Below are 26517 nucleotides of genomic sequence, written 5' to 3' on the forward strand. Positions count from 1 at the left end.
GATCATGGTGGTGCTTGAAGAGTTGGTGGTTATGGTGACTGCTATGGTGACTTGAGGTGAAGCTGATGTCAGTTGTGGTTGTGTGATTTCAGGTAGTGCTGTTGGCAGTGGAGGTTATGGTGATTGAGGTAGTCCTTGTTGCGTTTGAGGTTATGGTGCTTGAGGTAGTGCTTATGGTGGTGGTTGGTGTGATTGTGGTGGTGATTGTGGCACATGTGGTTGAGGTAGTGAGCGGACTTGGGGTGGTGGTGTTGATAGTTAAGATGTTCATGGTCCTATCCAAAGTGAGGGTTTCTTGTAATAGTATTTGTTACCACATTTTTGGTGGTGTGCCTCAGGATAGCACCTCTTTCAAGACATACGTACACTTAAACTTTATTTTTCGTATAGAGCATGAGGCTATCACCCAAATCGTACCACGTATCATCAAAGAAGATGGGATGGCTCATTCAATTGGACACAAGGACTCCGGCACAAGAGGCAGCATTTATGCTCCAGCAAGTAAGTAGAGGGAGTTTGCCTCATTTGAAATTCTGAAGACTGATGTCTTCCTGTGTATTACAGCTGTACCGACAAATGTGCTTCTGAAAAATCAACATGTTAAGGTGGGGAGGGGGCGGGGAGGAGGGGTGCTGAGAATTCACATATTTATAAGAACATAAGAATCACTGACCCCATTATTTTTCTCAGTGTTAGTGTGTTCCACTACACCATTTGTCACATAAAACACTTTTATTGCTAATCTGCCAGTTCATTCAGATGTGAGATATATTTTCAGAATGTCACCTGATAGTTACAGAAGTGGACACATAAACAACACTGTTTTTCATAAGTGTTTTCTATTGGATTTTATACATTTACAAAACAGAATCAGCCAGGTGTAATGTTTTTGGTGACATTTTTCAATACCAGCTTATATTAAACTTGTTTACATATTTCTATATCTACTTACTTCCATAGCGGTGCACCAGGTAGAAGAACATACATTCTAAAGTTTTTTAATCCTCAATGAAGATAATTCAAGAATAAAACTTCCAAGAATGTTTTGAGATCCCTCAAAGGTTTCTTTATTTTTTTTTAGGTCTCGCCTGTCAATGCGCTTGCGCATTGAGCTTGCGAGAATATAGGGGCTTATCCAGAGGTTAACCAAACTGGTGATTTCATCCAGTGCCCGTGAAAAGCAAGCTCAATGCGCAAGCGCATTGACATAAAGCGCGTGCACATCAAAGCCAGCCATCTGTTCCCCAGCTCCTCCCTCCTCCCCTAATTATTCACGTCCGGCCGGCCGTACTTTCACTTTCACGGCCGCCAGGCCGTGTCTCTCGTTTCTCCTCCCCCCTTCTGTCACAACAGTGACTTAAATCTGTAGGCATCTTTTTTTTTGAAAGTCTAAGACGGCTGTAGTTGTTGCCAGAGTAAGTTTAAGCATCGCATTTCACCTTTTCGTTTTTCTCAGTTCCACAGGTTATTAGAGCATTGGCGTGGTCACCAGCCTCCCCCATTACCACTCTCCCAGCATCACACATGACGAGCACATAACTCAATGCAGAGCACTCCAGCACAACCAGCTAGAGCACAAATGTCTCAAAAGCGCATGTACACTGGTAATATTTGCCGTAGCAGTGATTTTACCTTTATTTGGACCCTCTGTGCACGTGTTGCTGCCAGGCGGTGTCTCTCGTTTCTCCTCCCCCCTTCACCCCTCCCCACAGCAATGCATTTTTCCTCCCCTAATTATTCACGGCCGGCCGGCCATACTTTCACGGCCGCCACTGGTAATATTTGCCGTATCGGTGATTTCACCTTTATTTGGACCCTCTGTGCACGTGTTTCTTCAGTCTTCTGCCTTATCTTTTCTCGTCTGTAATCTTCATAAGCAAACGGCTTAACCATTGCCTTCACCTTTAAACACAAACAAGAGGGAAATGTAGATGAGCTGCAGCTTGAAGTTACATCCCCTCAGTGCTCAGTTACTGCAACAAGGTGACAGACCAGTCAGGCTTTATTTGCCTTTTCCCTTACTTTATGATACAATCGTATGTCAATAAAAAAGCCATTCATGTATGCCTTGAGCATCGGCGATCCAATCAGATGAGCCAATCCTGAAAACAGAAAATACAGCTTGAGCAGGGATTCTTTTGTTTGCACTCATGTCCTTTTGCAGTTGAAGGCCCAGCAAGTCATTGCACTGCATTGTGTAAGATACCTTTATACAAGAATACCTGAACAGCATTTGGATCGTAAGTCACGTACATACAAAACATGTTGCATTACAAATGCTATAGGTGTCACATTTGAAAAAGTTAAAAGTATTGGCATTGTAAATGACAAAGCTATTAATTTTTGCTATATTCAAGACCAACACATAAAAAAATTGTCATTTACAAAACCAATAGCTCCAACTTTTCTAATGCGAGACCTATTGCATTTCCAATGCTTGTTACCACTAAGATTACTTTTTAGGTCTCGACCACTTCCAATGCCTCTGGCATTGCAGATGTCGAGACATATAGAGGTGGAAACAGGAAAGCTAAACCAGGCGGATTGCGCCAAGTGCATGTGCCCGTGCACGCGCTTGCGTTTTGCTTCCCGAGCCCCCTGCCTCGCATTATTGCATCAGACCCGCCACAGCAATGCAGAGAGCTTCACTTCAAAGGGATCCGCTCCCGAGCCCCCTGCTTCACACGTCCGAGGAATGCGCCCCCGCCCCCGCAATGCCGAGAGCATTTCCTGGCCGCTTTTAATTTAATTTTTTTCCCTCTTAGCAGCTCCCACATTTCCTCCCTACTCCTCCTACCATCGGTGTTTAGCAAGCTTTTGCACGTACCCGTCACTAATGTGTTCTCTTTCCCTCTCCTCCCTCCCCCACCTTACCCCCTCTCTCTGCTATTCCTCCCCCTCCCTCCAATGCTGTGTGAACGACCTCTGGAGCTTTTGTTTACCTTATCTACTTGGATCGGACCCGAGTGGTCCCAGCATTTGTGCACTGTGCTCCTCGTAGTGATACCTTTTTTACGTTAACAGAAGCACACAGGCTTGACGCTACGAAACTTGATAAATACAAAACCATTCAAGTCCCCATGCATAACAAATTACAATAACAATTGATGATACCTTTAACTTTAGTACAAGTACGGCATCATCAATTGATTTACTTTTAAAATAAAGATCTGCGCTTTTTCTTAGCGCCGCCTGTGGCCGCTCTCATGGACTTAGTTCATTATATTGCTCACTTTCCATGGAGAGTTTCAGGTTACACTAACCAGAGCTTCGGGTTTGGAAGACTCCGGTCAATTTTTGGAGGGGTCTCCACTCGCTACTGATTTTCTCAGTCTCTTCAATACGCCATAGCTAACATACCAGACATTAAAACTCCACTGTGCAGACTTTCAGCCCACTCCGGCACCAAACAGCCATTCCTACACTGCATCACGCACTTGCGCAGGCACAAAAGCGGTACACTACAGCTGCAGCACAGCTCGTGAAAGCTTGAATAGGGGGCGGTTACGCTCACAGTACAAGAGTCGACTCATTTAGAAATAACAGCATGGATCCTTCGCCTTGGGGCATAACGTCATACCCCACTCTCTCTGCTGTTCCTCCCTCTCCCTCCAATGGTATGTGAACGACCATTGGAGCTTTTGTCTACCTTATCTACTTGGATCAGACCCGAGTGGTCCCAGCATTTGTGCACTGTGCTCCTCGTAGCCAAAAACCGAATAAAGCAAGACATTACGAACAAAGCTTTGCTATGTTTTAGGTTCTTAATTAGGCAATGGCTCGCGTAGACACCAATATATTTTTTAAGCTGCTGACTTTTCTGTTTTTGACAGCGTAGCATCTTAAGTTTTGTTCTGGATAAAGCTTGAAAGTTTAATTATTTGCACCCATTGGGCTTGAACACAAAACACTGGCATCATTTGCTCAAGCAAACATTTTTTTTGTCTTATAGCAGTACAAACGTGGCTTCTTCCACCTCTGTTTTTCAGCGTTCACCATATTGCTCCGTCAGCAAGTGTTGTTTTATCACATCTGCAGTTTGGGATCATGACAGTTTTAATGTTGAACAATTGCATGCTGTTTCCAGCTGGAGCAGTGTTTTTGTGGAACTCCGGTCACATTGAGCCTCCGGAACTGAAGCATGCAAGGATGGTGGGGGTTAGTAACCATAGACTGCTTTTTTTCTGAAACTTATTGTGTTTCTGTGTTTACCTGGGTAAATGCTCCCCAGTGGAAGACGCTGTAAGGATTTCACGTTTGTGAGATGGGCATAGTTACACTTTGCAAAAGAGACTCTTTGGTTTTACCATTTACATGTTGTGGTCTGTGACTATTCCAGTAGGAGTGTTTGTAGCCGGGTGCCCTTCATGTAATTACACTGCCAGCAGGCTGCTTTCTTCCCGTCATTAATGGGGGGCAGGGCTCTGCGTGGGCCCCAAGTGCTAAGTACATGGGACCTCTTCTAGGGCTCATTCAACCCACTTAATGGCTTCTTTTCAGCATGCCTGCCTCATTGCGAGCCGCATTATTGAAACTTCCAGTGTTATTTATTTTATTTTATTTATTTTATTTTAGGTTTTTGTAGAGCGCATAGTCACCCTTGAGTATCCCAGCGCTGAGCCTCGTACTCCTAAGAGGGGGGCAAGGAAGACTACGAGTGGATCAAGGAAAGAGGAGGGTTTTGAGGGATTTCCTAAATCTTAAAAGGTTTGGTTCCGCTCTAAGGTTCGGGGGAAGAGCGTTCCATTTTCTGGCTGTGTTTACAGAGAATCTGCGGCCGCCAACGCGGGTTTTCTTCACCCTCGGGACCACAATAAGGTTTCCCTGTTCAGACCGGAGCGCTCTCGGTGGTTTGTATGGGGTGATCCATGTGCTCAGAATGGGAGGGCCAGCGTTGTGCAGGGTCTTGTGGGCCAGGCAGAGGGCCTTGAATGTAACTCTTTCCCTCACGGGGAGCCAATGAAGTTTCCTCAGCGCTGGTTTGGCCGATGTTCTTGATGGGGTGTTTGTGAGCAGGCGGGCTGCGGCATTTTGGGTTTTTTGTAGGATCTGGTAGGTGGCTTCCGGTGCGCCGAGGTAAATGGCGTTGCTATAATCTAGCCTTGCTAGCACTAGGCCTTGGATTAGCAGGAGGCGAGATTTGAATGGTAGTAGGGGCAGTACCTTTCTGCATGATCTTAGAAGCCCATAGCAGATGCCCGCAGTTTTCCTAGCTTGAGTCCTAAAGGTGAGGTCTGTCTCAAGCCACACTCCTAGACTCTTGACCTCTGTTTTGGGGGAGGGGGGGTCACCCATACAGGCGGGCCAGATGTCAGGTGGAAGACTCGTGGATTTGTGGCCGAGGAGCAGGATCTCTGTTTTTGGCCCGTTGAGCTTTAGGTCGGAGTCGCTCATCCATTGGTGGACGGTGGAGAGACAGTCATGCAAGTTGGAGGGTTTTAGCTTGGGGTGTGAGAGAGTCACCACCAGCTGGGTGTCGTCAGCGTAGCTGACGATCGTGACTCCGAATGGGGCGACCAGCTCCTCCAGTGGGGCCATATACACGTTGAAAAGCGTGGGGCTCAGTGAGGAGCCCTGGGGCACTCCACACCGGAGGGGGATTGGGAGGGAGCGGCTTTCTCCTTCCCAGACTTGGAAGGAGCGTTGGGAGAGAAAAGATGTGAGCCATCTCAGCGCACTGTCTTGTATACCTGTGTTGTCTAGGCGCTGGGCTAGGACCTGATGGTTGACAGTGTCGAATGCCGCGCTGAGGTCCAGGAGGACCACTGCCACTGATCCTCCTGTGTCAATGATCTCTCTCGCTTTCTCTACTGCCGCCAGGAGGGCGGTGTCTGTCCCCTGGCCTGGTCTGAAGCCGGTTTGGGAGTTTTTTAAGAGAAGGTTAGCCTCCAGGAAGTGGGACAGTTGTTTATTTGCGAGCTTCTCCGCAACCTTCCCTATCCAGGGGAGGAGCGAGATGGGTCGATAATTGGACAAGTCCGTGGGGTCTAGAGATGGCTTCTTTAGTAAGCCCTTGACCACGGCCTCCTTCCAGCTTAGAGGGACTTCTCCTTGGGAAAAGGAGGTGTTAATGAGGGCCGTGAGTCTAGCAACGATGGTCCGAGCGATGCTTTTTGTGAACCGTACGGGCACTGAGTCGCTGGGGGCGCCGCTTTTCGTGGCTGCTAGGGTGGTTGCCACTTCTTCTTCTGTAAATGGTCCGAATGAGGGTAAACGTGGGAGTTCGGAAGCGTCCGTGAGATTTCTTGAAGTGGAGATACAGTCCTTGGCTGATCCGGGAAGGGCCTGATTGGTGGTGGGTAGGGAGGAAAGGATTTTCTTTATTTTGTTATCAAAGAAGTTAGCCAGGTTGGCGCATTTTTCCTCGGCTGCTTTGGGGTCCAGGGCTATCTGCGGGGGGGCTGGGACATGGAGAAGCTCTTTAAGGATGGAAAAAGTCTCCTTAGCAGAGCACGCTGAACTCTTTATTCTTTCCTCAAAGAAGGAGCTTTTTGCGCTGTGGAGGGCTTGTTTGTATGCCTTCATGGTTGTTTGGTAGGCGTTTTTGTTCGTTACCGATTTATTTTTCCTCCAAGTCCGCTCCGTCCTTTTGCACTCCTTCCTGAGGATGTTCAGGGCCGGAGTGTACCAGGGGGCATGGTTAATCCTTTTTGCATGCTTGAGGGCGCATGTAAGTGGGATGAGGCTGTCTAGGGGGTTGGTGAGCCAGCTGTTAAACTCCCTAGACAGAGGGAGTTTATGAGTTATGCCTCAGAGAGGTTGTCCCAGCTCTCCACCAATAGACATGGACTTTGTACTTAGGCCCCTGAGTCTTGCGCCAGCACAGCTGTGTGAGCCACGGCATCAATGCATGCCACCTCTCTTATTTCGAGGGAATCTTCAATTTTTAACTCACGAAGTTTTACTTCCAACTGTATTTTACATTCTAGGTTCTCTCCCTTAAAAATATCAATGCTTCTAATTAAAGTTAACCGGTAAAGGGTATTCCCCCAAATGTTTCTTTTTTTTTTTTTACTCTCCCTCGTTTGTGATTACAAAATGGTGAACACTAGGCAGTCCACCAGAAACTGCAGTACAGTATCTTTTCAGAGATCTTACTGGTGTACCCAAATACAAGTTTGGGTTAAAGACACATAGGTACGAAGATACCTTTTTAAGGAGAGACGTTCCATTTTAGCACTTTAGTAGGTACATATTGAGTCGTTTAAACAAAATAAAAAAAACTCTGTTTTAGTGGGACGACTTGCAGTAGAAAATGTTTACACACATACCACTGAGGGCCACACAATTACACGCCACATAATTACACTGCACTCAATGTAACATACACTCCAAATACCACTCAGTGCCACATAATTACATGCCACATAATTACACTGCACTCAATGCAACATACACTCCAAATTCCACTCAGTACCACATAATTACACGCCAAATAATTACAATGCACTCAATGCAACATACACTCCAAATACCATTCAGTGCCACATTACACACCACATAATTACACTGCACTTAATGCAACATACACTCCAAATACCACTCAGTCACATAATTACACGCCAAATAATTACAATGCACTCAATGCAACATACACTCCAAATACCACTCAGTGCCACGTTACACACCACATAATTACACTGCACTCAATGCAACATACACTCCAAATACCACTCAGTACCACATAATTACACTGCACTCAATGCAACACACACTCCAAATACCACTCAGTGCCACAGAATTAAATGCCACATAATTACACTCTACTGAATGCAACACACACTCCACACAAAACCAATCAGTGTCACATAATTATATGCTACATAATTACACCGCACTCAATGTAACATACACTCCAAATACCACTCAGTCACATAATTACACGCCAAATAATTACAATGCACTCGATGCAACATACACTCCAAATACCACTCAGTCACATAATTACACGCCAAATAATTACAATGCACTCAATGCAACATACACTCCAAATACCACTCAGTACCACATAATTACACGCCACATAATTACACTGCACTCAATGCAACACACACTCCAAATACCACTCAGTGCCTCAGAATTAAATGCCACATAATTACACTCTACTGAATGCAACACACACTCCACACAAAACCAGTGCCACATAATTATATGCTACATAATTACACTGCACTCAATGTAACATACACTCCAAATACCACTCAGTGCCACATAGTTACACGCCACATAATTACACTGCACTAAATGCAACATACACTCCAAATACCACTCGGTGCCACATAATTACACGCAACGTAATTACACTCTACTCAATGCAACATACACTCCAAATACCACTCAGTGCTACATAGTTACACGCCACATAATTATACTGCACTAAATGCAACATACACTACAAATACCACTCAGTGCCACATAATTACATGCCACATAATTACACTGCACTATCTATCTATCGCCTTCACTCTATCGCCCCTCACTCTATCAATCTATCTATCGCCCTCACTCTATCTATCTATCGCCCTCACTCTATCTATCTATCGCCCTTACTCTATCTATCTATCGCCCTTACTCTATATATCTATCGCCCTTACTCTATATATCTATCGCCCTCACTCTATATATCTATCGCCCTCACTCTATATATCTATCGCCCTCACTCTATATATCTATCGCCCTCACTCTATATATCTATCGCCCTCACTCTATATATCTATCGCCCTCACTCTATATATCTATCGCCCTCACTCTATCTATCACCCTCACTCTATCTATCACCCTCACTCTATCGCCCTCACTCTATCTATCTATCGCCCTCACTCTATCTATCTATCGCCCCTCACTCTATCTATCACCCCTCACTCTATCTATCACCCTCACTCTATCAATCTATCTCCCTCACTCTATCACCCTCACTCTATCTGTCGCCCTCACTCTATCTATTGCCCTCACTCTTTCTATCCTATCTATTTATTGCCCTTACTCTATCTAGCGCCCTCACTCTATCTATCTATCTATCTATCTATCTATTGCCCTTACTCTATCTATCTATCGCCCTCACTCTATCTATCTATCGCCCTCACTCTATTTATCTATCGCCCTCACTCTATTTATCTATCGCCCTCACTCTATTTATCTATCGCCCTCTATCTATCTATCTATCGCCCTCACTCTATTTATAATAATAATAATAATATCTATCGACATCTATCTATCTATCTATTTATCTATCTATCGCACTCACTCTATCGCCCTCACTCTATCTATCTATCGCCCTCACTCTATCTATCTATCGCACTCACTCTATCTATCTAGCACACTCACTCTATCTATCTATCGCACTCACTCTATCTATCACATCACCACAGCATCACCCAGCACCCCCACAGCATCACTCAGGGGCACCACAACATTACTTTGCCCTACCACAGCATCACTGAATGCCTCAGCATTACTTGTTGCCACCACAACATCACTCAGCGCCACCAGTGCATCAATCTGCGCAACCATTCAACAACAACTGGTTCGAATATGTTTTATCAATGTTTCAAGCTTTATTGCAAATGTCACAAAAAGATGTTAATATTTCAGTTCTGTTCTTGGATTTTCATCACAATAAAATACACTGAACATAATCTTCACAACAGTTATTTACAAAACTTTAAGCTATTGACATTATAAATTACAATAACTTTTATTTATGTATTAATATTTAAAAAAATGAAAAGCCATTGTTATTTGTAATATCAATACATCTAAGTCACGTAAATACAACACATATTGCATTACAAATGCTATAGGTGTCATATTTGCAAAAGTTATAACTATTGGCATTGTAAATGACAAAGCTATTAATTTCGCTATTTTTCAAAACCTACACATAAATAAAAAATGTGTCATTTACAAGATCAATAGCTCAAACTTTCCTAATGCGAGACCTATTACATTGCAAATGCTTGTTTTTATAGTAGCTGGGTTAGACATTTCCATGACCTGGTGTTTCACATCTATAGACATTACGCTTTTTAATTTCCTAAACATTTTCAGTTTTTTGATCATCTGTATTTCTTGCCGCACTATTAAATTAATTATTTTCTGCACTTGACAACAGCAATCTGCAATTGTCGAACTCCTCAGTAACATATATATATATATATATATATAGCTACCCTGCGTAGGTGCCTAGGTCAGTTACAGATATAATTATACAAATGTCCTAGTCCTAATCTTTCAGAGGATGAGTTTACTTACCTCAACAGGGTTCATTGTACAGCCGGTCGGTTAATTGCTGGCCAGTTACAACCGAGCTTCAAATATCTTGGTTTGCTTGATTGGGATTACTTGCAAGTTTTTTCAAGTCACATATCTTGCTTTCGTCTAGCTTGTCTATAAGACATGAACCAGAATTATTGTCATGAGCATATTCTGTACTGAAATACTTAACCAATGAGAGTAGCGAAAGAGGGTGTGGGTAAGGGGTGCAGAGACTGTGGCACAGTTAATAAGAGGGTGCAATCCTCTGGGGTAAAGGATCCTAAAAGAACTAGGGTTCAGCAGGGTTCTGAATGGTTAAATTGAACATGTCCGGTCTCATGTAATACCCCACATAACTTTGTCATCAGGCCTGAAGCTAGAGATGTGTTTCAGGATCTTTTTAGAAAGCGGTCCATCTGTCTTGCCCCAAATACTGGTGTTTTTTCTACTTTTGTCATTCATGATAAACTTACGAGATGAGGAGTGGTATGCTCATAGTCATCTCTTGTATTTTTTTTATACTGATCGGTAAACAATAATTTAGCTCCAATTTCAAGAACTGTACAGAAGCTACAACTATTGAATCTTGTAGGTCCTCTGCTGCAGAACCAGAGCAAATCTGCAGTTACAATGAAAGCAAACTGCTGCGGGGATTGAAAAATCCATTCTCTCCCTTATTAACATAGGTAATGCATAGGCAACACGTGACAGCTGAAGCTCACTTAATTTATACGATTTGTCTAAGGCTGAATGTTTCATATTAGAATTAAAGCAGTGGGAGCCTTACAGGGGGTAAGGACAAATCCTGGGCACTCTAGTAGGCACCTTGGTGCGTAAATATGTTCAATAAAGTTCTGAGTCCAAAGTTGAACAAAACTGTTGTTTGATTTATTTCAACATATTTTCATCGTCATGGTAGTTTGTTAATCATAATTCCATATTTTCATAATCATATTCCAGTCATATGATCAAACATAAAAATTTCAATGTTTCAATGTAGAAAGCCTTTTACTTTCTAGATTCCCCCTGAAGAAGTGCATCCTTGCACGAAATGCATCGGGGACAATTTTGATTGTATAATCCAACAAAAACATTGAAATTTTGACGTTTGATCATATGACTGGAATATGATTATGAAAATATGGAATTATGATTAACAAACTACCATGACGATGAAAATATGTTGAAATAAATCAAACAACAGTTTTGTTCAACTTTGGACTCAGAACTTTATTGAACATATTTACGCACCAAGGTGCCTACTAGAGTGCCCAGGATTTGTCCTTACCCCCTGTAAGGCTCCCACTGCTTTCATATCGAACGCACCTTTTGGACCTGGAAGGTGACTTCCTGCGCACCTATCTAATAGATTATCTACATTACCCAGTTTAATTGTTTTTACCTTGGAGTGCAGCGGCCCTCATATATTGTGTTCATATTAGAATTAAACAGGCTTGAATTCTAAGTCTTACACTACTGCCGTGCTCCGCTACGTTCTAACCATAAACAAAAAATAGCTGTGTTAACATATAAGAAAGCCGGGGGCGTGGCTTGGACGCCGATCGGGATGGCGGCGTGAGCTCGCAGCTCCGCGCGGAATCCCGTTAATTCTCCTGTTTTCGGGACCCTAGGCGACCCGAAGACGACGTCCCTGCCCTCTGAAGTGTGAGGGGACAGCTGGGCACAATTGGAGGGTCGCTGGGGGACTGCTGGCCCCGAGAAGATCGAGAGAAGAGGCGGCCGAGGTGTTGCCGAGGGTGCGAAGAACATGGCGGCGAGGAGGTCGGACGGCCCCGAACTCCGGCCCTGAGCCAAGCTGTCGCCGAGTGGCAAGAGCTCCTGCACTCGGCTGCCCGAGGCACTAGGATCGGCGGTGCTGTGCCCTGAGACCAGGGGACGCTGACCTGACTCGCCCAGGAGCTTGGGGACCTTCGTTGGCCGCCGCCCTAAGACTCATCCTTCCCCCCTCAGGCTTCGGAGGGGGGTGACGGAACGGAGCTAGTCTACCTGGCCATTGCTCCTGAGAACGTCGCTGGGGACATTGCACTGCCCGGTGCCCGGAGACTGGCACGGAACCACGGGCGTCCACGCAAGACTGGACCTGTGACGCAGCACCTTGGCATGGCGGCGATCGGAGGGCCGATGCCCGGGAGTCGCGAGGGGGACTCGGCGACATCTACTCGGCTGAGCGAGAGTCCCTCCCCGGAGCTTGACCAAGAACAGCGGCTGAACCGGCGTTTGGATGCCATACTTGAGGCGATCACCTCCACTAAGGAAGCCTTGCACCATGACATTGCCCAAGTGGCCACGGGCCTGGGGCTGCTACGCGCGGATCACGCGAAGCTGGCGGACAGGGTCAAGGACCATGACCAACTGTTGCTGGACCTGAAGCCATCGGTGGTGACCGCGGAGCACAGGATCACGGACATTTTGGCCCGACTGGACTCACTGGAGCGGAGGGCGGAGGATGCCGAAGGCCGCAATAGACGGACTTTTCTCAAGCGTTTTGATGAGTTCCTCTTTGCTTCCTGTGACTGATGCGTTGTGTCCCTGTCTATAGCGCCATGAAGCCCCCGGGCGAACGAGCGCTTTATAAATACATCTCAATATCAATATCAATATCAACAACGTGCGGGCCGTAGGCCTGCCGGAACGAATTGAGGGGGAGGACGCGGTGGCCTATATGGAGAACTGGTTCCGCACTGTGGTGGCGCCGGAGGGGCTTACTCCTTTTTTCACCCTGGAGCGAGCCCACCGGGTGCCTGCTCGCCCGCCGGGGCTTGGCCGCCCTCCCCGACCGATGGTGGTGCGGCTCCTCCACTACAAGGACCGGGATCTCCTCATCCGGCGGGCCAGGATGTCGGGCTCGTATGAGGTGGAGAACAGTAAAGTCACGATCTTCCCGGACTACACTCAAGCGGTCCAGAAGAACAGGGCATAGTTCCTTGCGGTGAAGAAGGAGCTCAGGGAAGAAGGCATCCAGTACTCCTTGCTCTACCCGGCTAAGCTGCGGATCATAATGGATGGCTCTACACACTTTTTTCAGACTCCGGATGAAGTTTGGCAATGGCTGGAGTCATATAGAGCGGGGACGGACAGATCGCATAAAAGTAGGTGAGACCAACCCAAGCAGCCCCGGGTGAGGCAGTCACAACGCATCAGATCCCGCAACAGGCGCCAGCGGGAGAAACGAGAGGCTCAATGGCGGCGGAGAAGAGGGATGCGCTCGCAGCGACGGCGGCCATTGCAGGGTCGCAACAGAACAGTGAACGGGCAGAAACGGACTCGGGAGGGGAAGGCAGCAGGACAGGAGAGGAACTTTCAGAGGCGGAAAGCTCGAAGGGGCCGATAGTGACCCCACAGACATCGGATGGTATTTTTTGCGGCTGAGATAGAATTGGGACTAGATCGAGACTTCATGGTAGGGTGGTATCCTGTTGCTGGAGGGCGGGTTGCCGGGAGGGGGAGCTGTGTGCTTCGGAGGGGATGAAGGCGCGGGGCGCGGGCTCCGCTTGCTGGGGTCGGCGGTGACTCACCCCCCTTGGGCCCTTAAGGCCGACTGTGGTGGAGACCACAGGGTAAGAGTACGAGAAGTTGGTTCAAGGTTTGAATGGGGGCGGCCATTGGGTTCGTGTGCTCTGTCCTGGGGAGTGGGGTTTGGGGAGTTTTTCAGTTTTGGGAATGTTCGGGGGGGGGGCAACTGCATTGGGGGGGCTATGAACCTTCGTTATTTGAATCGGACTGTGCGAAGTTGGAATGGGGACATTACCTAATTTGAAGTGCCTGACGTGGAATGTCCGGGGGCTGCGGACTATGATGAAACGGCACAAAGTACATGCATATCTAGTGCGCAGGGGGGTTCAGATTGCTATGCTCCAAGAGACTCATCTCACCAAAAAAGAGTGCGCTGCCTTGCAGAAAAGATGGCGGGGCCAGGTGTTTGGCACCACTTACTCAGCGTATGCCAGGGGGGTGTTGATCTGGGTGAGGGCGGGGATACCCTTTCAAGTGCTGAATCAAGTAGTGGATCCGGATGGCCGGTTTGTGGCGGTGGAGGGGAGGTTATATGGACGGGATGTGGTTTTCTGCTGTGTCTATGCACCGAACACTGACCAAGCTCGATACTTTGATAGCCTCTCGGGGTCCTTGGCCTCTTTCCTGGCGGGTCCGATAGTGTTGGGGGGGGACTTCAACTCGATCACGGATGTAGCTCTGGATAGGTCCCATCCCCCCCTGGTGGACTCCCCGGTGCGCAGGCTGGCCGCGCACAGGAAGGACTGGCAGGAACGATGGGGGTTGCTGGATGTCTGGAGGGAGCGGCACAGGGGGGCCAGGGATTATTCCTTTTATTCTGCTCTCCATGATCTGCATGTCAGGATTGATTCGGTGCTCTGCGGTGGATCCCTAGCCCCATTGATTTCCCATGCGGAGTACCTGGCTAGGACTATCTCCGATCATAACCCCCTATTAGTACACATTCAGTGGCAGAGAGAGCGCTCAGTGATACCAACATGGCGGCTTCGGCCGGAGACGCTTGAGGATTCTGTGTTCAGCGACGCGGTTCGGCAGGGCATTGATAGCTATTTCGGAGCGAATGAGGGCACGGCTACGAGTAGGTCCACTGAATGGGATGCAATGAAAGTGGTGGTGAGAGGGGTGTGCTTGGGTAGGTTCTCGAATGCTCGCACGACTGTATTGAATGACCTAATGAAAGCGGAAGAAACTTTGAGGGACTTGGAGCGCCGCAGGCCGGCTAGACCAGATTTACAGGCCCAGTTATTGGAAGCGAAGGAAGTGGTTGCCACCGAGACGGAACGTTTAAGGTGTTATGACTACAGGCAGTATATCCTCAGGGCACACGCAGAAAGGGACAAGGTGGGTACCCTCTTGGCCAGACTAGCTAACCCGGAACTTAGGGGCTGCCCGATCCTCAGCATTAATAATGCGCAGGGAGAAATGGTGTACTCCCAGGCTGCGGTATTGGAACGTTTTAGGGGGTATTATGAGGAGTTATACCAGAGTCAGCTGAGAGGGGGGGTTCAGGACATCGCGGAATACCTGGGGGAGAGGCAGCTTCCGGTCCTGGACGAGGAGGACGCGAAGGAGCTGGGTAGCCCGATCACGCTCACGGAAAAACGGGTGGCCATCAAACATATGGCCCGCAACAAGACGCCCGGGGTGGACGGACTGCCGATTGAATTGTATCAACAGTATGTGGACAGCTTGGCTCCCAGGCTGCTGGTGGTATATGCGGAAGCTTTCGAGGCGGGGGCATTGCCTGGGTCCATGCGGGAGGCCTTGATTGTACCGCTCCTAAAGCCTGGCCGGGATGCCGCGGATGTGAGGTCTTATCGTCCGCTATCCATGCTGACGGTAGATTATAAGATCTTGAGCCGAATCCTAGCCACCAGGCTGGCCCCACATATGGCCTGGTACACAAAGACCAGGCCAGGTTTATACCCACGAGGAGCACGGCGCTGAATATCCGCCGCCTGGTGGGAATAATGGACGCCATCTTGGACGGGGAGGGAACTCCGGCGGTCCTGTCTGTGGACATCGAGAAGGCCTTTGATAGTTTGGAATGGTCTTTCCTGGATGGAGTGTTAGAGAGGTTTGGCATGGGCGAGGGGTTCCGAAGGTGGACGAGGGTCTTATATACCTCGGCAACGGCGAGAGTGCGTTTGGGCGGCCTGGTGTCTGCGGCATACCCGGTGGGCAGGGGCACACGACAGGGATGTTCTCTCTCCCCCCTATTGTTTGCTCTGGCGATGGAACCCTTGGCGGTCCATGCGAGGTCAGGTGACAGGTACGAAGGGATGGTCAGCGGCGGGCAGTGGCATTATATATCGCTATATGCGGATGACTTGCTTCTGTACCTGGCTGACACCTCGGGGGCGTTGGTCGGAGCGATGGATCTGTTGTCTGAGTTTGGCCGGCTGTCGGGCCTTAAGGTCAATTGGGCGAAGACTTGTGTGTTCCCGCTGCGAGCGGGCTTGCCAGTCCCTGGCAGCGATTTGGGTGTGGTGTGGGAGCCCTCTTGCATCACCTATTTGGGTGTTCGCATCTACCACGCGACTGCGGACCTATTGGAGGGCAACATTGGTCGCTGTGTCCGGGCACTGCGGGGCAGCTTGTCTTTCTGGTCGACCCTCCCGCTGACGGTTCTGGGTAGGATTGCACTGTTGAAAATGGTGGCGCGCCCCCGCTTCCTCTATTATTTCCGAACGCTGCCTGTCTGGATTCCCCAGGGGGTATTTATAATGATAATTGGCTTCCTGTGGGGCCAAGGCCCCCGTAGAGTGGCCCTGAGCACGCTACTTCGCCCCAAGCTAGAAGGGGGCATGGCTGTGCCCGACTTCGAGCTGTATTATCTGGCGGCGCAGTTGCAGGTCCTTACACAGAACGTAGCTAGGGTGTTTCGGGGTCCAGAGGAGGACCGGGATCGGGGGATACAACGCCACGTGCTGTCCTACATCATCATGCAACAGAGGCTCGAGTTACGGGCCCTCACCATGGAAGAGCGGACGCTCCGGCTGTGCTGGCAGAGGAGCCTTCGGAGAGCGAGGGCATCGCGGCCTTATGCACCGGAGATTCCGATCGGAATGCTGACGGCTTTGCCGCACGGGGGAGATTGGTCCCCGTTGCTGGTTTGGGAAGAGGCGGGACTGCAGGTAGTGGGCGACTTGTACATAGACGGGGTTTTGGCGCCGTTTTGGCGCCGTTCGAAGTGCTCCGGGATTAGTTCGGGCTGCCTGATGGGGGTTTCCTATTACACGCGGCAGTGGTGGCTGCCATGCAGAAGCACTGGAAAGGGGGGCTCATGGAACCCACAACGACCATGGCGTGTCAATATGTGGTGATGGCGGCTGGTACGTTCAAAGCTGTGACGTGCCTCCATAATAGGATGCTGAATGAGGGACTGGAACCACTCCAAGGACTCAAGGCTAAATGGGAGGTGAGCGTAGGCCGACCCATACCGGATACGGCGTGGGGCCACATCCTGCGGCGCACGTGGAAGGGCACGAGAAATGCGCGCTTTCAGCAGGTACATTTCTATGTGCTTCATAGGGCTTACTTAACTCCTGAGAAATTACAGCGGTACTTTCAGGTGCCGGATGCCCGATGCCCACGGTGTTCGTCTCTGGGAGCGGACATGGACCATTTGTTTTGGGGGTGCTCACACCTGGGGACCTATTGGGCGGAGGTAGGGGAACTCCTGAATGAAGTGACTGACAGGGAGGTGGAATTCGATATGGCGGCGTGCCTGCTGCTCTGGTTCCCGCATACTAAACACACCAAGGTGACAAGCAAATTCATAGACCTGGGTCTGATATTGGCGCAGAGGGAAATATCGTGGCATTGGAAGTAGATGGAAGAATGAACTGCTGCGTTGGTCTGACTGCGAGAGTGTGCCCCGGATGAAGCAGGCTGTCAAGATGGGGAATGAGAAGGCATTGGATGCGGCGCGTGCATGGGAGTTAGTGGTACAGGCTTTGCGTGATTCTTTGGTAGAGGATGAGGATGATGAGAACTAAGCCGATGGACACCGCGGGGCGAACACAGAAGTATTATACCACGCGCTGTAGTGGATCCATCCAATTCGACAGGACGAGGCACACACCTTAGCAGTTGCCAGGGGAGGGGGGGCTTTGGGGGGGGCTGGTTAACGGGAGTTTGGGGGGGGCCGGAAGCCATTAGATGGTTGCTCGTTAGGGCACCTTGGATCTACTAGGACGGTGGGTACTGTGTGGAGTGTGGAATGGCTGGGGAGAGCGGCCAGGTGTGACAACCCATAGCACCTAGGGCAGGTCCCGACAAGGGCGGTACCACTGATTATCACTGGGATGGCTGACGGGAGTGTTGTTGTGGGTGGGGGGGTAAAAGCAGATACGCAAAACGATGTTTCAACCATGGTCCCTATGGGACGTGCACCGTGATGTTTTCCTATTGAACGAAGTAATATGCCGCCCGGCCTCCGGGATGCGGGCTGAATGGCTGTGTACGACTGGGATTTCTTATTGGACGGGGGGATATCGCGAGTGAACTGGCTGATTAATTGTATCCTGTGGTTTATAACTCTGCAATAAAAATATATTTAAAAAAAAAAAAACATATAAGAAAGCCTGTACCTTAGGGTGTATCACATACGCACATAATAAAAGTCATGCCACACACCTCACTTGGGCTTCTGTGCTTTGCTTGCCACAATAACTCGAGGGCACCATTTCGGGACTTCTGTTAATATTGCAACTTATGAGCATAAAGTATGATATTTTTTACGTCAGCAGTTTTATTCCAGAAGGAAAGCTAATTTATTGTCTTTCATTACTCCTGCAGATGATCGGGGTTTTAAAAGGAAAATGAACTATAAGGAGTCTGACAAATGTACAAAAAAAGCATTGTTAATAGGAAAAGTAAAAAGAAAGGGGTTCCAGCGTGCTCAGAAAGAGACCGGCATGGTAGCAAAGATGTTTCCTGGAAGTAATCAAGAGCTGGCAGATGAGAAAAGCACTACCTGTGGCAGCGTGTTTGTGAAAGACACATATACTAATTTATATCCAGGAATGGTTAAAGAGGTGACACTGGAAAGATATAATGAATGTGAGAGTGAGGCACACAACGCAGCACTTGTTATGTACCCTCAAGATGGAAGGAAAATCACAAGTTCAAATTGTGAGCAAAACATCAGCCATGTTGAAGATCTTGAAAAGATGGACGGGGGATCAGGAATAGGAGATGTTAGTTCATTGTCTAATCAGTGTGCGGTCTACAACAAAACCTTCGATCAGTTGGAAAGTCAGATTGCCTTGGAGAGAACACTCGGTGTGGACAGACCCTATGTATGTGTTAAATGTTATAAACGCTTCCGCAATATGTGGAAACTGACTCGACATCAGGCCACACACAGTAAAGAAAAACCATATATCTGTGCCGAATGTGGGAAAAATTACAACCGAAGTGACAGTCTCTTAAGACACCAGAAATCACACACAGAACGACTTATAGGACCGTGCGAGATGTGGCCTACCAATGTATATGAGAACCAGAAGTGGGCTGTCTCTGGTCATACACTTGAAGCCAGCGTGCCATCAAGTGTGAGTAAAGGTTAAGAGGTACGATGCCCCACGCACAATAAACACAGTGGAGGAATGTTGGGCGACCAGCAGTGACTACTCTGCTTTTATGACCATTAGGTGCTATTGTAAATATACGTTGGAACAGATTTTTAGCCACTCTGGGCAGTGTGCACAGCAAGGTCTTGAAAGAAGACTCAAACAACAAGCATGAGGTATTGGATTTTTACACCGTTCATAAATAATGCCCCACACTGCTCCTAAATGGTAATAATATGAAACGGGACTGCTGGTACAATAAACATAACTTTAAACTAACACCACACAAGTGTTGCCACAGGTAAGGAGAACATAATATCATTACCTTGTTACTGACACTTATAAAAAGATGTGATTTGTGGAGCAAATAGGACGATACTCCGTTCTGGACGTATTGATAATTACTAGGGCACAGATCAAGATTATTGCCACTGTGGGATAAATGAGCACAAACCAATAGAAAAGGTCGTAAGTGCCATGAGGCACGGGTTACATGTATGTGATGATAATAATAACTTCTTCTTTTATGTAGTATTGCATATCGCATCTTTGCCATTTGCAAGTGCTTTAAATAACATGCAGGTTTTACCCAGTTGAACTGGCGACCTTGAAAAGATGGAAGGTGGAGTAGTGTGGCTCACTGGTTAGAGGCGGCAGACCCAGAAGCAGAGGTCGGCCCGGGACCAGGGTTCAATTCCCGACACGGCAGGGTGTTGGGCCAATGTCAGCGGGCTCGATAAATCTCGCCTTCGGTGCCACTCTAACCATGCGTTCCACTCAGCAACTCTGGGCAATAGCTTGCTTAATCTCCACAAACGGCCCCATCAACGCTGGGGATGCCTGGTTTCACCTTGGGGGTGCCCAATAGGGACCATCTCACAGGGAAAGCCAGGACGGGTTCCCCAGCGTTATACAGCGCCAGGAAACCTACGGGTAGCAGTGCGCTTTACAAGCTAAAAAAAAATGTGTTGGACTAACAGGAGACTATCACAGCTTGCTCCACCCATTGTCACTTCCAGCGCTGCCAATGACAGTACCCACATAACAACTAATCATCACACTCCTACAGGTGTGACATTTGACTGTTTGAGGCCCCAAAACTATCTATAAGAATGGCTTGGGCATCTGGTATCAGTTGTTTTTAATGTATATTGAATTCATAAACAATTGTTCTGCTCATCTTTTAAAACTACAACACGTGACAGCTGTCATATGTTCCGATGTCGATAATGAAGTGCTGGTGCTGAGCACCGGAAATTACCAGCTCAAATTTAAGCAGGGGTGACCTATAAATCATGGCGGAAGTTAGCAGCAAGTTCTTAACTCATTGGTCCGTCTTACCAGTATTTCCAACACAATTTCCAGGCCACACTGCCACATTGTATACTGGTAATTGTAAGTGGCTGACATCAATTCAAGTGATCCGCTCATCACTTTTTTCCAGTGGTGTGATGCCCTAAGTGCGACAGGTATACCCGGACATGGGTCTTGTGCACATTGTACCTCCGGACTCAGGCTCTACCTCATTGGGCGGATCTAATTAGACCAAAACCAACATGGGCTTGTTTGTGTTCCCATCTAGAAGGGCCCCAGCCTGGCCGTTTGGGCTGCACCTTTCCAATTAGGGCAGGGCCAATACTTATTTGCATAAGGTGAATTTCTGTCTAAAGTGGCACTGTGGGTGAAACAATGGCTGGAATGTAGTCCAAGCGACTACCAGTGGCGGAGATGAATTTCAGCATACCGCCATTACCGGACTGGGTGTTACAGTTGTAACTCAAGTGTTACACTGCTGTGTGCGAGTTTTCTGTTCCACAGCTGGCCACACCTCTTAATCAGGGTTAATTAATGAAGGTATATGGTTACCCAGCATGGATGCCTGTGTGTAGTTGTTAGATATTATCACATGATTAGCAGACAGAAATATGTCTTTCCTTCTCCCTCTATCACAAGTTCCTGGCATGTCAGAAGAGTTGCAAGAAGCAAGTCCTACATTGTTCGAGAGAAATACGTTCAGCTCTAGGAACATTACTCTGGGTTCTCGAATGTTGCTGCTGCTCTTTGACTTTCGAGGACAACAGTTCCTACTCTGGATGTTTTCTGTTCTGACCTCCACCTTCATTCATTGTTGTGTCTTTTGGGAACCACAGCAGGAGATCGCTCTACACTAGAAGTGAAGAGGAAACCAAGGAGGAAAGTCTTTCTAACTCTAGTGTCTTCGTGCTGAACTAGGTGCAGTTGGAACCTCCTCCAGTCCGGCCGGCATTTATGCCTCCACGCATAATTAATGGTACCTATTGCAAGCTCTGGCATCTCCAAGGTGCGGACAGTTTTTGTCTTGCAGTACCATGATTCTGTTCTGATAATAAAATGCCTTTTCTTCTATGAACTGACATGGAGTCAGAAACCCTTTCACAGTCTTAAGAGTGCTAGGTAAAGATGATAAAAGCTCCTTATGCCCTCAGTCTCCCTCAATGGCTTGTGATTAGGGATAGACATGGATTGCCCCTCTGTCAAAGATGAGCAGCTACTTCTGGCATCACTTTAGTGAACATCTGAGGTGCCACATTTACGTCAAAGGAGAATGCAATGTACTGTTAATGTAATCCATCCTCCCCACCGCCAGCTATAAACTTGACGTACTTCCAGGCGGCGGCCAAATTAGGAAGTGGAGTGTGCCTGCTTTGAGGCTCTGTCATCTTGATGTTCACTAATCAGTTAGGAAGACCCTGTTTGTAATATAGTCTCCATTTTGTACGAGAAAAATGACATTTGGAAATAATGCAGGCTAGGGATTTATTTATTGTAAGTGTTTATTGTAAGTGTTTGATGTAGCACAAACTGAGCTCCAAAGGACAATGGCATGATTTGCAGAGACGAGGGAGCAGCACAAACAAGAGGCATGCACTGCATTATGTAAGCGTGAATCCGATATTGTTTTTCGGATACTTCTATGGTTCTTATGGTTGTAAAGTTGTCTGTAAGTGCCATTCAGTGTTCGAGCTGCCTAATTGAGACCTAGGACAATACATGTCCAACAAGATCACACAAACTAGGATGTTATCGGATGGGGTGGATAATGTAATCGGACTGAAATAAAAAGCACAATGTACAGCTTTTTTCTCATGCACAAAGAAATCTTCCTCCATTTATGAGGAGCCTAGATTAAATGATTTGGCAAAAATCAAGTAATTTTTGGTGAGTCCTAAAGGTGGGACTACAATTTATAGTTGACAAATGCAAGGTATGCAGCTGAGTCATTAAAGTAAGACCCCAAATAACCTTGAGGTAAACCTGAATTTTAAGCTCTAACTGAGAACCAGTTCCATTGCCCCTAGCAATCATAAGTTCCTTGCCACCGTCTGGAGTTTGGGAGTAGCAGGTCATGGTACCGCGGAGAGGAGGGACAGTAGAAATATCTCTTGGGATTTCTCTGGATCGTGAGTTCTGCTTCTCTGGGTTCTGATGTCTGGAGAAGGGAAAGACCCAACACTGGGAGACCTTTCTGTTTTTCCTCCTGTAGTTGCTTGTGAATGTGGTAGGGCATTGCTTTCTTGTTAGTTAACATACATTGTGCATATCTGAATCCTTTACTTTGAAATCATGAGGATTTGGCAATCTCGCCTTTTGACAAAGGCCTCGATAAGATTACAGGACGTTGGAATCTCAGCCCTAGCTTTACAATTGTCTGAGATAAAACCTGTGGTAAAGAGACCAGTTGCATCCCGGGAAAGGAAAAATCTGTTCCTGTCTTTTGTGAGCTTGGACGATTCAAACCACGTCAGATGTCTATTACATACTATGCCTGCAGAAGTGCTGGAAGGACTTGACTATACCTCTGAGGATACCAGAGCTGCTGAACGCTATGGATTGGCATCTTAGCAAATGTGGAATCGAATCACCACATGTGCCGTCTGCAGAGCACGCCTTCTCAGTGACCCAGCTGCAGGGTCCTCTCCACCTAGACAGTGTAGACTGCTTCTGGGGTTACTTAGTGCTGGACAACCATCCTTTACTGTTTTCTAGGGAAATTTGCTGTTTTTATATATTTTTTAAGTTGAGACAGCATTTTTAACTGTCCTTTAAACAGATGAAAACATATTTATACACAAAATTGATATTGCAAGTTGGCGTGTTGTGAAACTGGAGTCTTAACTGAACTGCAGCTTAATGCTTTGTAATCGTTTTATGTAATATGTTACCCGTGATTTAAAGCCACCGTTTTATGATCTGAAATGAATTACGAAACAGGGGCGATAATTAAAGCAACTATATGATCTCTTATGGTTTTACTGATTTCTATCTGAATCAATACTGTGTTTCACTGAAGCATATTTATTTATTGATTTGTACTCAATGTTTTATAAAACACTGACCTCTCACCCGATGGACTTCAAAGTGCTCGAGGACATCAGACTGTTTGTGTCAGGTTAGTCCAATGTTATGTTAGGTTTTACGGGTGCATGTAAATTCCAAAAGACTTTTCTCCGTACTAGAATGGGCGGCAGTTATTTAATATGGGGTATGATCAGCATTTAACAGTCAGACCAATGGTTATTAGTCCCCGCGGATGTCGGGGAGGGCACTCCCGAACAGCCTGGACCAAGAACAGTCTGACACTTTTTCTAACTCTCCAGATGAAGATTCTTTACCACCACCAGGTATAAGATGTGGTTTCTTTTGGTGACCGGTACCATAGGTTCTACTTCCTATAACATGTGGGCCACATATGCCGTTTTTTGTCCTTGAATCTCCTGTCAACCCTGTTGTCAAGCAGTGAAAATCATTCTAAGGGGTGGCTTAGGGTTTGGGTCTAGGTGCGGTATGGCACATTTCTCACACCATGAAGGCCAATGTCCAGTCCATGGTATTTGTTTAAAAGAAGAAATTACTTTATGACCAAGTTAGAAATTTAGAGCAGGTTTGGCTCAACACAGAAAACTAGTAGCTAAGAAAATCAAAATAAGACTAGGATGACAGTGCATGGAACACAAAAGCAGGAAGAACCAGTGCATTCAGTGGAAAATGGAATCCTGGGGACAGACGATCCAGATCATCAGAAAGTCTTAGCTGGACTCGTGACTGCAAAGCTTTCAGTCAACAGGACTTTGGCCTGTGGTAACCTGAGGCACTCAACCAGTTAATGAATGGTTACAGTTTTACCACAGGTACCAGCCTAGCCTCTCACCCTTCCTAGCCCTATCAGTAATTAGCCCCAGATAAGGATAGTGACTTGATCCAAGATTGTAGCATCAATTTTCCATTAAAAGGACGGGTTTTTGAAACCAAAAAACAACATTGGTTTTCGCAACATTTATTACGAGAGTAGTTTATTGTATAGCTCAAGTTTGGTTAATTATCGTTGAAGTACAGTCTGAGTCGGTTATAAAATTACTAAGTCATCGGTGTAAACAAATAATTCACTCTTTTGCCTCCCAATTTCATGGATAACCCATCTTCATAGTTGAAAAGTCCTGTGAGATCTGCTATATAGAGTGAGAATAAAAGAGCGTCTAAATACTCATTTCAGACCAATGACTGTACTGATCTTCAAAGAGAGACCCACATGATACAATAATGTGATATGCTCCTGAGCATTTGTATAAAATTCAATCAAGAAGTGCAATTGTGTGTTATCAATCCCCCCTATTGTAGCTGGAGCTGTAGGTGATTCCTGTCTACCTTATAAAAAAACAAAGAGTAGTTGACTACTTGACTACAATGTTCCCTCTATTTTTTTCCCTCTGTGGGCGGCAGTGTAGGGTCTATGTGCGCTGCAAGGAAGACTATGTGCGCCAGGAACCAGACCGGACCTGGGGGAGCAGCGCCAAATATCACTCTAAACCTTTGCTTAAAACAGGGAAAAAACTGCATTTCCGCACATACAGCGCCACGTTAAGGGTCTTAAGGCAGGTTTGCAAGTTGGATACACACCATGACATGAATTGGTTACACAGGCAAGTACACTTCGGGTTTAGAAAAGCACAGGACTCCCAACAGTGGTACCATCAAAGGATTTTACTGCTGTAGGTATAATGTTACTTGTTGTATTGTATATCTTGATGCAAAAACAGAAAGAAGCAGCAAAACACCAGTCGGGCGACACACAAGCTAAGCAAAGATTTCAAACTTATGTGTTACCTAAAAGTAAATCCAGCCAGTCCTAAAGCACGACCTGTAAAGCATGATGGTTTGCAGACCTGTCCAGGCAGCCACCTCTGTTCAGGGGGCACAGGAGCTAAATTATTGGCCATGCTGGAGAATTATTTCCAGGCAGCCCAAGGCGGCCGACTCCAGTCCACTGGGCATGGGAGAGTGCACTGCTGCATCATGCGGTCAGGAGACAGCAGTGAGAGGGTCGGTCATTACCAGTAGAGAGTCAAGGTGCTGAGGGGAAAAAAAAGAACTACAGAACGAACACAGTAAGTATAACCACTAGCCACTGTCAGTCACTGTATTAACAGTCACAATCAAATTGAGTTAATTTTGGGAAAGAGCGTGATATTCTTTCTTTGGAAGTTCCCGACCACCTATTGAGGAACATCTTAAGCAAAGCCGTAAGCCATACACAGGGTATGGTAGCATGCCCGACTTATTATCGGCGATGTAAACTTTGGAACACGAGTTGGTGAATTACCTGGTGTGTATTCTTGCACCAAATGTTAACGTTTCGCTGAATACATCTGTTTTTTACAGAATTACTGAATAACGCAATCCACAGTAGGAACTGAGCTACACTTATGCAAGGGGCCCTGTAAGAAGCAAAAACTGCTGGGAGCCAGAGTGAGAAACTCCTGAGGAGAACTGCCTGTGATCAGCGAGACGACTAGGAAACAACTGTCATAACGTAAAGTGAAAATCTCTCTGGGAATCTGACCCCTCTCTCTGTTCCTGTCCATGGTTTCTCTTCCACTTGGACAATATGTGTGGTTTGAATACGCCAATATTAGCCTGGCAATACTTCCTCCCTGGAAATTGTAGTTTTATACCCCGAGGATGGATCTACCCTCATCACTGCACACTTCTATAACATAGTCCTTTCACAAAGGCAACAGATGTTCCCATGTCTGAAAAATGGCAAAGACATATGTCAAAGTGATAAATCAGCCACAGGGCAGATGCTAGTTGAAGAATGTGGGATGAGCAAGTG

At 46.9% G+C, this 26517-nt stretch overlaps 1 protein-coding gene across 1 annotated transcript; it reads left to right on the plus strand.

The window, feature by feature from the left end:
* Window positions 1–390: 390 nt before the first annotated feature.
* LOC147663634 (uncharacterized) lies at window positions 391–23647 on the plus strand (the record flags this gene model as incomplete). The annotated part of the gene is made up of 2 exons (XM_086950317.1): window positions 391–501; window positions 18592–23647. Coding segments are annotated over 2 exons (884 nt in total), but the record flags the coding sequence as incomplete, so codon positions are not given.
* Window positions 23648–26517: the final 2870 nt, after the last annotated feature.

This window comes from Lissotriton vulgaris, unplaced genomic scaffold (genome assembly GCF_964263255.1).
Source record: "Lissotriton vulgaris unplaced genomic scaffold, aLisVul1.2 SCAFFOLD_1193, whole genome shotgun sequence".
Classification (NCBI taxonomy): Eukaryota; Metazoa; Chordata; class Amphibia; order Caudata; family Salamandridae; genus Lissotriton; species Lissotriton vulgaris.